This window comes from Merops nubicus, unplaced genomic scaffold (genome assembly GCF_000691845.1).
Source record: "Merops nubicus isolate BGI_N331 unplaced genomic scaffold, ASM69184v1 scaffold28141, whole genome shotgun sequence".
Lineage (NCBI taxonomy): Eukaryota > Metazoa > Chordata > Aves > Coraciiformes > Meropidae > Merops > Merops nubicus.
In genome coordinates, this window is record NW_008589405.1 from 273 (window position 1) to 14557 (window position 14285).

A 14285-nucleotide genomic window follows, 5' to 3' on the forward strand; every position below is an offset into this window, starting at 1 on the left:
TTACCAGACTCAACTTGATCGGTTTCTGACTGCTTGTGTCTTTCAGTGTCTTGCGTTAGAAAAAATTATTCTTTTTAATAAAACTTAGAAAAGATCATTCAGTCCTAGGATGAAATTGTGTAAGGGGTATTTTGATCCATGATAGCTTTTAAAAAGTTAAAGGTGTTACAACAGCAAAAGAGGTGCACATTCATATGGGGTAGAGTATAAAAATGGAGAAGATGAAATATCAGTAAAACTGGCTCGCTCTTCAGGAAGTTTCAAGTTTGTAAAAGTGAGTTTTCTCACGAGGAAAGCTTATGTGGGTTAGTGCATTTAGCCCCTTTCAACAGTGAATGGAATGTAGTATGTTAGCTTCCATTTGTGAGTTTCATTTCTTTACAGTTGCTTTTCAGTCTGAAGTAAAAGAATTTCGTAATGTTTTGGTTTCCGTCCCAATCTAGATTGTGGGGTGACCATGGACAAGAAGCTCTAGAATCTGCCCATGTTTGTGTGATAAATGCAACAGCAACAGGAACCGAAATACTCAAAAACTTAGTGCTGCCAGGTAAGCAGAGATCTCTTCTGTATTTTCTTCATCATGTATCTGGTAATTTCATAGTATCTAGTTATTCACAGTAATCTTTTTTTTTTTTTTTCCCCCCCAAGGTATTGGTTCATTTACAATTGTTGATGGGAATCAGGTGTCTGGAGAAGATGTTGGAAATAAGTAGGTTTGTTACTAGTTTCCTATACAAATTGAGAAGTAACAGCATTTCATAAGTAGTTTTGTCTCTATACTTGTTAAGACAGCCTATAAAATTCTTAATTTAAAAAGCCTCTATGTTTCTTCAGGTCATCTGTTGTTTTAGATGTTTGTGACAAATGCAGCATGTGTGATCATTTTGATACTAGCTGCCAGACTTTACATAGTTTTTTAGTTCGTATTCTTGTATGTATTAACATTATAAAGACAATGATCTATTCAATATAAAAACATTTAAAAGTAATTTGTTTGCTGTAATCTTGTAATACGACAGTGCAAGATTTGCTTGTATTTCAGCACAGCTAAACATATTTTCTGTAATTTTGGTGATGGAGATAATTTTTTGTTAATTTATCATTGTGAAATCATGACTAATAGCCACTTATTAGCTTTCCTAACTTTGCAAAGGCTGTTTGCAGCAGGGGAAAGGATGAGAAACTCTTTGCAAATCCTATAAAATAATTAGTTTACTTACCCAAGATCACATTCCTTTATGGTTTGGGTAGATACTTACAAATATCTATTTACTTACAGGGGTTATGTGAGGGGGAAGTATATTCCATTACATGAAGAAATGACTACTAATGGGTCTTTAATTAGTGTAGTGAAAAAGAATCTGTAGTGTGATCCTAGTTTCAAGAGGAATTTGGCCTGTCTTATTTTTCAGAGTTGTAGCTCAGGCATTGGAAAGATTCCTTCAGAAAGTCATGAGGAAACTGTAACAGTGGTGGGAGGAGGAAAAGCAGATCTAAGGGGGTAACTTGGTTCCTTGTGTATGAGAGTCAGAAACATATTCTGCACTATAAAATGTAGTTTTAATGTTTTTCTTCAAAATAAAACTTGCCATGTAACTCTTCATTTTCTCCTTTTCAGTTTCTTTCTACAAAAAAGCCATATTGGTCAGGTAAGGCTGTAACAAATGTAACTTAAGGTGTATTGAAAGCATGACAGTATCAAGTAAATACTCAAATGTGGTATTATGACTCATGCTGAAAACGTGTATGTATGTATAGATTAAAATCTATTCTTTGACAGAATTCCCCACATTTATTTTTCAGTTGCTCATAAGTAAGAAGATAAGCTCAATTCTAGCAAGACTAAATGAAAAAAATTACTAGGATATGGGTAAAAAATCTTTGGAAGGACAAGGTGAAAGAGAATTGTGATTGCAGGAGTAAAGCTAAAAGTAGAGAGGTGGATGGGGTAAGAAAAAAGATCATAAACAGTACAAAAGGCATAGGTGACTGCAGGAGATAATAAATAATTATCTGTCACAATTCTTGGTTTTAAAATATTACTAAATCTGGTCTCAAGTGCTTAATTTTAAAGGATTTTTTTTCTTCACATAAGCAGGGCTTGGAAGAAGAAAGCTTATGATGAAGCCCTCTTTTTTATCTTTTTTTATAAGTATGTAGTACTGATATACTATATAAATGACATTTCAAGAAATTCAATGTTGTTTTGATTGTTTTGAAACAGAATCGTGCCCAGAGTGCCACTGAGCTTTTGCAGGAATTGAATAATGATGTTTCTGGAAACTTTGTGGAAGAGGTTTGTTTTCTTAAATTAGCTGCATGTTTCTTGTTACACAGTGTGATAAAAGTATAAAATAATGGCTATGTGTTGTCCTTGTATGTTGCAATTTAGCTTCATGATAAAACAATATTGAAGGAGGAAGAGCTTAAGTTATTTGCAAAAAGTCAGTTTGTCTTTTAAACACTTCTATAAATTCATGGTCATTTTATAGCTTTCATTTAGCACTTTACACTGAACGTTGAACAGACTTGCTTGGATATTATGTGTTCACAAATTTTCAGCATTTCCTGACGTAATTTTTTTCCTGCTCTTTAGAGTCCAGAACAACTTCTAGACAACGACCCTTCCTTCTTTAATCGGTTTAACTTGGTAGTTGCCACACAACTACCAGAAAGGTAAAGACTAATTTAAAATTATTTTCATTTAGTTGTAAAAGCAGGTTCCAACTACCTGCATATTCTTGCCAGAAAACATTGGCAAAACAGAACCATCATGAAGGAAGGTTACATTAAGTGATGGTGGTTTTCTATGGGCATTTTTATACGTCAAGGCATAGTTTAAAATCTTTGAGATACACACCTGACTCCTAGGTGCTGTCTCCAGATGTATTTGTCTATGTGAAGTACTCTTGTGTAGTGACCGTTACGTGTGGTCCACAATTGCTGTAGCAAGTATTCTTCTTATGGAATCCCTAACAGATGATAGGGTCTGGGATACCTCTAGATTTTTGCAAGTGGATCTTATCCTTTGTATAGCTCTTTCTGTTTTACTGATGTGCATTGCCCATATAAACTTTGTCAAGACCACAAGCTCTTGATTTTACTTTAACCTTTTTCTGCTGAGAGCCCCCTTGCATGCTGCCTTACAGTAAAGAGTACTGGTGAAAAATGGCAACTCTCAGAGCACTGGGAAGCCTGGGGAAGAAGAGCAGGTGTCTGTTTCAGTAGAGAAGCTGTCTTCCCAGGGGCAAGAGGCTGCTGGGGAGACAAAGAGTTAGATCTTTCTGTTGTAAGGAAGTGGCTGCTGTTCAGGCTTTGTGTTTTCTCCCTGCTGCTTCTTACAGAGGAGCTGGAGATGTTGCCTCACATAGAGACATGAGCTAAATTGCTCTTTGAAGTGATGACTCCTGTGCAGGTGTTCAGGAATAGACTATTTCTGAAGTGCTATTCAAAAACCTCTGATTGGAATTGCCCCTACTGGAAGCTATTTTTTGTCCAACACACAGATCTATTTCTTTTCTTTCTTTCCTTCAACATGTATTGAAGTTTTTTTTTTTTACTCACATTTGGATATTTGGGAAGGTGGGGTTAAATATAAGTAAGCTAGTGGATAAATAGTGAATTTACACTTGGCTAGAAACATATAAATTTAATCACCTTATGTGCTTAGAACCACGATAATACTAGAGTTCTCTCATAGAAAACTTCTTTCACAACTGACTTGTTATATAAAGTTAACTCTTGTACATGTCCTCTTGGATGTCTGGACAACCCCAGTGTTTTTCCTTGCAGTACGTTGCTGCGCTTGGCTGAGCTTCTCTGGAATTCTAACATTCCTCTGCTGGTCTGCAGGACTTACGGGCTGGTTGGTTATATGAGAGTCATTATTAAGGAACATACAGGTGAGAGGGTTGTCTGAGAGGAAGACCTTTCTAAAAGGTTTAAAGCTTCAATTATGTAATGTCACTGATTTATTTTTTTTTACTTTTGTGATATATTTAGTATATATGTCTTTTGTAGTTTGCAGTTCATCACCAGGAGCATTCTTTGAGGAATTCGTAGAGATTGTGGACTGCAACAAATAGTGGAATTGGAAATTATCCTGACATTAAAATTAACTTATTGTATAACTAAATTAACTTATTGTATAACTAACACTTATTTTGAGAATTAAGCGGTTAATGGAGCAGATGATGCACTGAATTTGATTTTGTTTTGAAGGCCTGACATAAAACTGAAATATATTGTGTAATTATTTCACAGTTGTTGAATCTCATCCTGACAACACATTAGAAGATCTGAGACTGGACAAACCGTTTCCAGAACTGAGGGAACACATTCAGTCTTATGACTTGGATCATATGGACAAAAAGGTTGGTATGTAGTTTGCACTGTGCCCTAAGACAGATGTTGGTATAGAACAGGGATATGATGGAAAATGACTAATAGTAGATGACTTTTTTGGTGCCAAGTCTCATCTGAGCAGAGGCAATTGTAGAATCAGTCACAAGGTTCTATTTTTGGCCTTTGCCCCAGATGTTAAAAGCTGTATTTAAATCCTAAGCAGGTGTCTCAGGAAGTAAGGGATATTCTTGGACAACCTGATCTTTTGTTAGATTGATTCTTTCTCATCTTCCCTTTTTTATTTTTATGATTATCTACTGCTGCAGAGCAGTGTGGGAATTTGTGCACTCCAGAAAAATATTGGAGGACTTTGCTCAGCCACCCTTCTTTTAAGTAAATGAATAATAGTTTAATGGCTTGTTTTATGGTAGCTGGAGAATGTTGTTTCTGAATCAAAATCTGGAACATGTCCTGTGTTTTCACAGTGTTGGAGAGGATGTTAGGAGTTTACATTTAAAATTTTTAATTTTTTTAGTTTTTAGTTTGTCCTCCATCTTTTCACAACTTGACAAAGTTTTCTCTGCTGTTTGATTACAGGACCATAGCCACACTCCATGGATTGTGATTGTAGCCAAGTATCTAACAAAATGGTTCAATGAGGTATATTGCAAAACTTCATAAATCATCAGTCTATTATGATGCTTGTTATTATAATGCATATTATTTCTTTAGATGTGTCTTTTCTAGACTAGATTATTTTGGCTGTGTGTAACAAATAAAACAAAGTGAAATTGTGAAAATAAATTACTGTTTGAAATACAAGTGAGTATCTGTGAACAATGAGAAACTCAAGTTCAGCAGTCTGAACACAATGAGGTTAGTAGTAGGTATTTTAAAGATAAAATGTTGTTTGTGTTTTTAAATTTAGAAAAGTGATCAATTGCCTAAGAGTTACAAAGAAAAAGAAGCCTTCAGACAACTGATTCGGCAAGGTAATACATATATATATGTGTATATATATATAGATATATAAAAAATTCTGGGGATCACTTATACTGCCAGACAGAAAGATTGTGTAGCGACTGTTTCAGTAGAGTACATTTTGTGGGTGTTAAAATTAATGAGGCATTTTTAAGCTCAATAAATGTTATCTTAAATGATTGCAGAATAAAACAACTGATTTTTAAAAAATTTTTTTACTCATTTAAAGTTGTCTTTTTGCAAATTGCTGAGTGGTTCTGTCATCCTTATCCCCAGGCTGGGCTAGGGAACCTGATCTGTAATAAGTACCTTTAGTTAAATGAGGTTTTTAGTGGAGTCTATTTCTTGGTCTGGCTTGCTGTGTGGGCTTATAAGTGTTTGACGAAAACAAACAAAAACCCCAAAACCAACCAACCAAAAAAGCACCCCACCAAACAACCAAAAAACACTGCAGCATGACTGGGGATGGGAAGGAGAGTTGAATTGCCTTGTTACCATCATCTACTTTATTGATTATGAAACTTTACTCTTTCTCACACAAACTGGTATTTTTGTGTTAAGTAACTTCTATTTAATGCCATAAGAAAAGGAATTGTGTGCAGAATATCCATGTAGTTAGGGTTATCAGTATGTCTTACTGGTAATTCAGGTTATTTTGCCACAAATATGTCCAAAGGCTGTCGGCTCAATTGGTAAGACCTAAATGATGAGATATAATCCAGGGGTTTGTGTATTTTCTTGTTTCCTTGTTTATTTATTATTTTTTTCCAATAAGGTATCTTAAAGAATGAAAATGGGACTCCAGAAGATGAGGAAAACTTTGAGGAAGCTATAAAAAATGTGAACACAGCATTAAATACCACAGAGGTAAAATAAACGTTTGTGACAAAATTTGAAGAAGTTTCAACTACTTCATTTTTTCAGAACCTATTATGCACTTTTAAGACAGGAATTCCATCTGTAGCACTTATATTTAGGCAAAGCAGGATTAGTACAAATTTTACGATTGAAATCCTGTGTAGTAAAATAGATTTAGACGAGGAGCACTAACAGGGAAATTCTTTTGTGGCTTCATTGCATGAGCAAGGAAATATTTCCTTCTTGAACAATTGATTTTTTTTTTTTCCCCCCCCAGATTACACTATAAAGTGCTTGATAAAATTATAAAGAATTAGCAGTCACTGATGTGGATGGTGGCTGATTTAAATATATTGCAAGGAGAGAGACTCGGAGAGTGTATGTTGAAATTGTACTATGTTGAAGCTGCTTTAATATTTATTCTGAATAGAAATGAAGTGTTGCAAGGGACCATTGATTCAGAAAATACAGTAGTTTCCTCTTAAAGAAATACGTTATGAAATTCCTTTCATAAGCTGATCAGGCTTAAAAATGAATTTTTCAATCTTTTTAAGTAATCATGAAATAGTAACTCATGGTTTAGAATTGACCTCTGATTTTTTTTAATCTCTCATCCACAGTAAATGGCAAAAGCTACAGGAGGTAAAAGTACATTCTGTGATTCTTTCTAGATTACATTCCATTTTTATTTGAACTGTGCTGATCCTTGCTTGGACAGTCATGTTAAATCTACCAAGAAAGCAGCAGGTAAAACTCAGTGCTGTCATCTGCCCCAGGCTGTTAGTGCTTTACTTCAGCTGATGTGTGGGACTGAACAGCAGCAGTTCAGGAGTTAAAACCCTGTTGCCTTTGCAAGCCCTCCTTGCTTCCCTAATGTTTTTACTGCTGTATCTCTAGCAGGTAGAATGGGCAGCTGGATCTGATAGTACCTGCTGCTGATGCTGCTGCCAGTTCTATGAAATTTTCAACATGGAAGATAGAAAATAAGGTGTTTGTAACAACATTCATCCTGATGATAAACATGTGCCTTGTTCACTCTTTGAAATATGCTTGAGAAGCACCGACTGTGTAGAATTCAGAAAAGAATTTGCCATGAAACTCGTAAGGTCACTTAGAGTTGTCTTACCTGTGAAATGAGTGGTGAGTTAATTAAAGAAATTGAAACTCAAGTAAATACAAGCCCTTTTTTTTCCTCCCTAGATTCCAAAATGTATTGAAGAGATTTTTAATGATGATTGCTGCATAAATCTCACAGAGCAGGTAATGAGTAATTAAGGGTAAGACTTAACTGTAGAAAATGCATCATAAGTAACACTTGTGCGCATAAGTCTCTCTTGTGTGTTTGTAGTCACCCTCCTTCTGGATTTTGGTTCGAGCTGTAAAGGAATTTGTGGCAAATGAGGGCCAAGGAAGCTTGCCTGTCAGGGGCACTATTCCTGATATGATAGCAGACTCCAGTAAATTTATCAAATTGCAAAATGTGTAAGTATACAATTTTTTTTTATTGAATAGTTACTAATGATAGTAAATGGTGATGACTTCAGACTTTGCAAAGTGCATTAATTCCTCTGCTGAGTGTTTGTGTGTTTGTGTTTGGTTGTTTTAGGTTTGGTGGTTTTTTTGTGTGTGTGGATGTGTGTTTCTGTGTTTGTTTTGGTTTTTTATACATGTGTTTGTGAGACTGTGGTGAGGAGGACTGGAGGGGCTATCTATTTCCTGTATCGATGCTCTCTGCTATTTGGAACCAGATCCTTAACCCTTCAAGGCATCCCAGTTTCCTAAGGTTGGATAGTACACGACCACTTCTTGGTTTCAGAAATAGCAAAGACCTTCCTATTAACAGTAGATCCCATATCCCAGATACTGCTGCCCAAAGCAAATCCTTGCTTAAACACAGCCGGTGGTTTTTCTCCTCAATATGTTGTCAACCTGGTTACAGAAATTCTAGTTTCCTAGATATTTAATTCCAAATACTTAATCCCTTCAGAGGGCATTAATTACAGTTGTTTGGTAGATAAGGAAGAGTGAACACTAACTGCACATTCTAAACAGCAGTGGCATGGATCAGCTTGCTCTTTCTGTGCCTCCTGGACATGATGCAAGTTGTTGGGCCAAAAGGACTTTTTTACAACGTTTTCTTTGCACTTGATGGCTTCTTCCTCTTTTATTTTTTACTTGCTCTTTCTGTGCATCCTGGACATGATGCAAATTGTTGGGCCAAAAGGACTTTTTTACAGTGTTACAACGTTTTCTTTGCAGTTGATGGCTTCTTCCTCTTTTATTTTTTAATCTTTAAAATGAAGCAGTTTCTTGTAAAAGAGTTTGTTCAGTTTATTGTCTGTGCAGTTGTGCTGTTGAATTGTTCAGTGAGTGAAGTATTTTTTCTAATAGACTTTGGTTATTTCTCCATAAACTCTGAAACAACCTCTGCTAGGAAAAGTGCCTCAATAGTGTTTACTAGTCAAAATAAAATCAGTAATTTTAGAGGAGTATTCCTCAGAACTGTGATGAATAGTATTAAAAAGATGAATATATAAATGTTACATACCTAAAATAATTCATTGCTATTGCTTCATGGAAGTTATTCTATATAGCAAAGCCAAGAACTAGTCATTTTTTCCTAAATGAAACCATAATTGCTTAAACTTGCACAGATACTCTTAACTTAATAATCTGAATTGTATAAACATCAGTACTGAATTTCCAGAGCATTATGTACTTCAGCTCTCAACTCCAATAGGTATTACAGGGTTTTAATTTGCAGATAAAACTATTACGGTTCCTTAAAATGAGGTCTTAAATAGAATTTCATTAATTACTGTGGTGTTGAGATATTTGCATTATTGTAGGTCTTAACATAACTAATATACTGCAACTACAAACATGAAAACACAGAAATTAATGAAATACTGGAAGCCCAGTGAAGGACATAGAACTGTTGTCCTGAAACCACTTAATATTTTTTCCTAGACTGTAGTAGTGCTTATTTTAATTTTAACTCATTTCTAAGCCACATTTTTAGTGAACAGCTTGGCTATGCTGAAGAATTCTAGGGAGAAGTAATAAGTGTGTTTGTGACCCTTTGGTAGCTCACTTCCATTCATGTGGCTTGTATTGTCTTTATAATAAAAAAGTAAGAGACTTCACTGTGAAGTTAATAGCTTTATGCTGCAATTACTGAGACTTCTTGTCATTAACAGATACCGTGAAAAAGCAAAGAAGGATATTGCTGCCGTGGGTGACCATGCTGCCAAATTGTTACAATCCCTAGGCAAGGTAATTACAAATGTACAGCCATTGTGGTAGGATAGAAATATTTTTTTCCCTGATGTTCTGTACAGACATAAGTCACAGGAGACAGATGTGGAAAGAGGAGGTTTAATTGCCTCAATTCTTTTCAAAAGGCTTAAGTAAGTTCTAATTAAATTTCAAATTTGTGACCTGTTTTATATCTCACTTCTGGTTTCTGCAAATAAAAGGCATACAGGGATATTTTATTTACAGCTTATCTTTTTTTAAGTAAGAAATATGTGTTATTTCCCAGTGACTATATAAATATTGCTGAAAATACAAATTCTCTGGTTGTTGTATATACTAGAATGAGTATATTCTTTCTTTTAGGCACCTGAATCTATTTCAGAGAGGGAATTAAAATTACTTTGTGAGTATGCCTGGATTCTGCTGCTGTGTTTATGCAAATGGTCAAATAATGAAAAACTTTTGAAAGACGATGTAGTTATTAATCAGTAACTCAATGTTTGAATTTTTCAATAAGTGCTTAGCAGCTGCATCCCTCATCTTCAGTGGAAGTAATACTTCCTCTGAAAGTACTGTTGATGGCATTTTGGGCTATGTCTGTTCTGGGTATGGATACATGCCTGCACAGCAGCCTGGGTAAGGCTCCCTGCCACTGGGAAATTTTCCTCTAAGCGTGTAGCTAACAGCTTCCTGCCCCTGCATTGGTGCTTCACTTGCTGGGATTTTCGAGACCTTTGCAGTTGCTCACTTTTGAGTGCTAGGTAGTAGCTGCACATTGAGCTGTTTCACAACAATGATACTGGAGAATAACCTTTCTCCACTCAGAGCTGTACTGTTAGAATATTCATTGAGAATGTGTGAGACAGCAGAAGATGAAAAGAGCCCATGTTAATTTGCATCAGGGAAGAGTACAGTGTGAAGTTGATGGCTGTGATTGATGAATTGTTATAGAAGCTGCACACGTTGTGAACTGTTACATTAACACAGCAGATATGTTTAGATTCTGGAAGTAAATAAGCTCAAAGTATTTTGCTGAAATACTTGTGATCATAGATGTAAGTGTAGCTTAATAGATATTACTGCAAGCTACCAGAAAAAAACAGAAAAGTGTTAAATGAGATTATTGAAAGTTTTGTTTTCCTGATTAACATGTCAGAGAATACAGACTTACAAAGATTTAGCAACTGTTGGCAGATTCAAGTGGGTGATGTTCTCCTTGCTGCTCCCTCTGCTTAGGCAGCAACTCTGCTTTTCTCCGAGTGGTGCGATGTCGATCTCTGGCTGAGGAGTACGGCTTAAACACATTTAACAAGGATGAAATCAGTAAGTACTCCTTTCTGGCACACACTTGTATTGTCAACTTGCAACAATTTTGTGATCCAAAAGAATTGCGTATTACATGTTCTGTTTTGTTATGCAGTTCTATGATGTGGCATCAACTAGAAGTATGTTTTTTTCCAGTCTAAAATGTTTAATTCAGTTTGAGTTGGAAAGTTGAAAAATGACCTTGCAGAGTTATGTTTCAGTTGGGTTTTTTCTTGGAGATTTTATTTTTGATAGCACATAAAACACTTCCTTCAAGCTTCATTTTCTGTACCTCAGTTATTTCTGACAGAGCTGGAAAGGTGCTTTCACTTGACCAAAGATATAAGAATAATTGTCTTGGCTCCAATCAGCTTATCTTGTCAGTATGCGAGTAGGAAAACTAGTTACTTAATAGTGCAATTTATTTTTTGAACAGGCATAATTTTTTTTGTTAAATCCAGAAATACTTTGATAAAAAGTTTAAATTAAGCTTATACAAGTCTTCTGAATGTTTTAAACAAAATGTATATACAAAACGTGTTCACCTTAAGTGGAAGGTCCTTGAATTGATACTATGCAATATGAATTGTGTACTATGTAAAAAAACAAAAAACCCCAACAAACTATTGAACCTATATGTTAAGGGATTTAAGACCTGTTTTATAATTAGTTCCATATATGAAGCATGTATTTCAAATCCCAAAATAACAAAGGAATACACCATTTAATGTTAAAGCAGCTGTCAGAGTTGAAATGTGAATCTTTACTGACAGTTTATATGAAATACATACAACATGGTTTCGTCATACACTCTGGAGTCAGAATCATGTGTCTGACTCATTGAGACTCATTTGCAGGGCACTTTTATCAATATTTTTTTTTTTTAATGCAGATTTTGCAGTTTAAGCATGTGGGAAATACTTGATTTCAAGTAATTCAATACCTTTCCTTTTCCATTTCATCTGTACCAGCTGACCAGTTCTCTTGCTGTTTTCAGTTTCCCACATGGATAACTCAGACAGTGAAGTGGTGCTGTACCTGATGCTACGGGCTGTAGATAGGTTTTATAAGCAGCACGGTAGATACCCAGGTATGTTAATGCCAGAATTACTTAATGTCATCAAAAGAGACACAAAGAACCAAGAGTTACTATAATACTAGTTATAAACTACAAATATTAAACCAATGGATATTAAACTTACTACACTTAGGTGTGGTTTTGTTTCTATATTATAACATTAAGAATGTGAAAATCAGTGGGAATTTTTTCTCTTTGGGAATTTGTTTGAATTGATACCACAGAAATGGGTTGGATGGATTTTGAATTGGTTCAGCTATGCTGTAATTTGTCATGATCATGAGTAGCATTGACAGAGTATTAAATTATTAGTAGTCTAGTATTAATAATTTAATGTATTGATTTGCTTAGAAACCTCTTAGAAAAATAAAATACTTAGGCTGCCATTTAAACCCATTTGCTTAAAATATGGTGTTACACTTCCTTTCCAGGTGTCTACAACTACCAGGTAGAAGATGATATTGGAAAACTAAAATCATGCCTTACTGCTTTCTTACAAGAGCATGGGTTGTCTGTGGTGGTAAAAGATGACTATGTTCATGAGTTGTAAGTACTAGATCCTAAGTGCTGCTTGGTGGGTAAAGCTGACCTGAAATACTAACTATTACTTTGCTGTCCAGCTGCCGCTATGGAGCTGCTGAGCCGCATGCGATTGCTGCCTTCCTGGGAGGTAAGGGTGTCACTGTGCTTCTGAGGTCCCTACAAACAAACCAGCCTGCTGTAGTACCTACTCGAGTCAACATTTCCACTGGTTTAATTACTTTATGTTGTTGGAGCAAAGACTGTAATAACAGACTGTAGTTATAGTATCAGAAAAAAGTCTTCTCCCTTCATCCCCAGATGTGACCTCCGATACATGGTGTATAGAGAGAGTGCATACAGCAGAGGTTTAAAGTCAGTAAAAGAAACCAAATATGCGTGAAAAATAACCCCATTAAACAAATTCTAATAACATAAAAATGTTTAAAATGCTTGAAAGAGGCTTTGTGTTGAGAAGAAAAAAAGGAAAGAATTGTATTAATATTAACATAGTACACATCTTCCTTTAAACACAAAACACTTATGTTAAGTATCTATTAATAGCCTCGATTGCTTACCTTAGTCCAACCTGCAGGTACTATCAAAACAAAGTATGCCTTAATAGAAGCTAAAATATATCAGTTTTTTCTTTATTTGGCTTCATGTGGTGCTGAAGATAATGTATTATACTCTGTGGATGTAGGAATTTTTTTGTGATTAAGTGGAATTTGGTATGTTCAGTGCTTTAGAAAAATGAGTTAACTTCTGAAGAAATGACAGAATATTTCATGCTACAGGAGAACACAAAGGGATCACAGTAAAATGACCCTTCCATTTATTTTATAGTTTAACTGCTTTTTTTTTTTAAATTTAACTTTTCAATTTAGAGAAGTCACGATGTGCATGAGTCTGTCTACTTGCAAGTTTTTAGTGTGTGTGTGTATGTAGAGATGCAGAAAGTATATACAGCAAGGTGTATGTGAAGCTTACTGTTGCTGTAGCAGTGTTCTGAGCCTCTTTTATACTGGGTGGTCCTGAAAGGCATCTTTTCCTTACAGTAGTCCTATCATGCACTTCTGAAATAATTCCAATGTAGTGAGTTCTAAATGACTAACAATCCTTTACTGATTTTTAAATATGACTAACTTAACTACCTTTGGGTTTATTTCTTTTTTACAGGAGCTGCTGCACAGGAGGTTATCAAAGTCATTACAGGACAGTTTGTGATTTTTAATAACACCTATATTTACAGTGGAATGTCGCAGACTTCAGCAACTTTCCAGCTCTAGGATAACAGTCTCACATTTGTCATCCTGTAAATACTGTGGTATTCTGCCACTGACTGGACAGTTCTGTGTTACCTGTGAATTAAAGTTCCTTTATTTGTAATGATTTTCTTTTTTTTTGAGGACAAATAAAATCATACCAAATTATGAATTTTTTTTTAAAATATAGAATTTTCTGGTTGAGCTTTGAAAGACAAAAGCAGCAGCTGTGCTTTGGTGCAGTAAGTTGCATTTACAAATAAGCTTACTTTGAAACAGAGCTGATTTTTTTTTTTTTTTTGTAAAAGCTGCTCTACAGCTGGAGGGAGGGAGGACTTGCAAATGGTAGAAGGTGGCTAATAGAACTGTGATGGCCTGAGGTGCTAACTGTGGGAAGAGCTAAGGAAAGCTGTAATGCGTAGAGAGTTTAAGGACGTTAGGGGAAGGGATGGTGTCCCTGAAGGCTCCCTTCTTTCGGCCGTATTCACCAGTAAAGTGTTAATTCTCCTGCATCTTTTGTGTCTGACCCACGCCCAGGGACGCTAACTGCGTTTTGGGGCGGTGTTGTGGTCCCCAACGTGCAGTGTGGATACCGAGCTGCACGGAAAGCCAAGCGATTTCCCCGGCCTGGTACTGGATCCGCGGCAAGGCTCGGACAGCGCTCGGCGGCCGAGCGG

At 35.7% G+C, this 14285-nt stretch overlaps 1 protein-coding gene across 1 annotated transcript; it reads left to right on the plus strand.

Moving 5' to 3' along the window:
* Window positions 1-499: 499 nt before the first annotated feature.
* On the plus strand, window positions 500-13632 carry NAE1 (NEDD8 activating enzyme E1 subunit 1). Its single transcript, XM_008949600.1, is given in 19 exon segments — window positions 500-547; window positions 649-713; window positions 1619-1649; window positions 2225-2296; window positions 2597-2676; window positions 3793-3902; window positions 4264-4373; window positions 4942-5004; window positions 5273-5336; window positions 6101-6192; window positions 7384-7443; window positions 7532-7665; window positions 9384-9459; window positions 9805-9844; window positions 10678-10764; window positions 11744-11836; window positions 12256-12370; window positions 12445-12494; window positions 13523-13632. Coding segments are annotated over 19 exon segments (1500 nt in total).
* The last annotated feature ends 653 nt before the right edge of the window (window positions 13633-14285 follow it).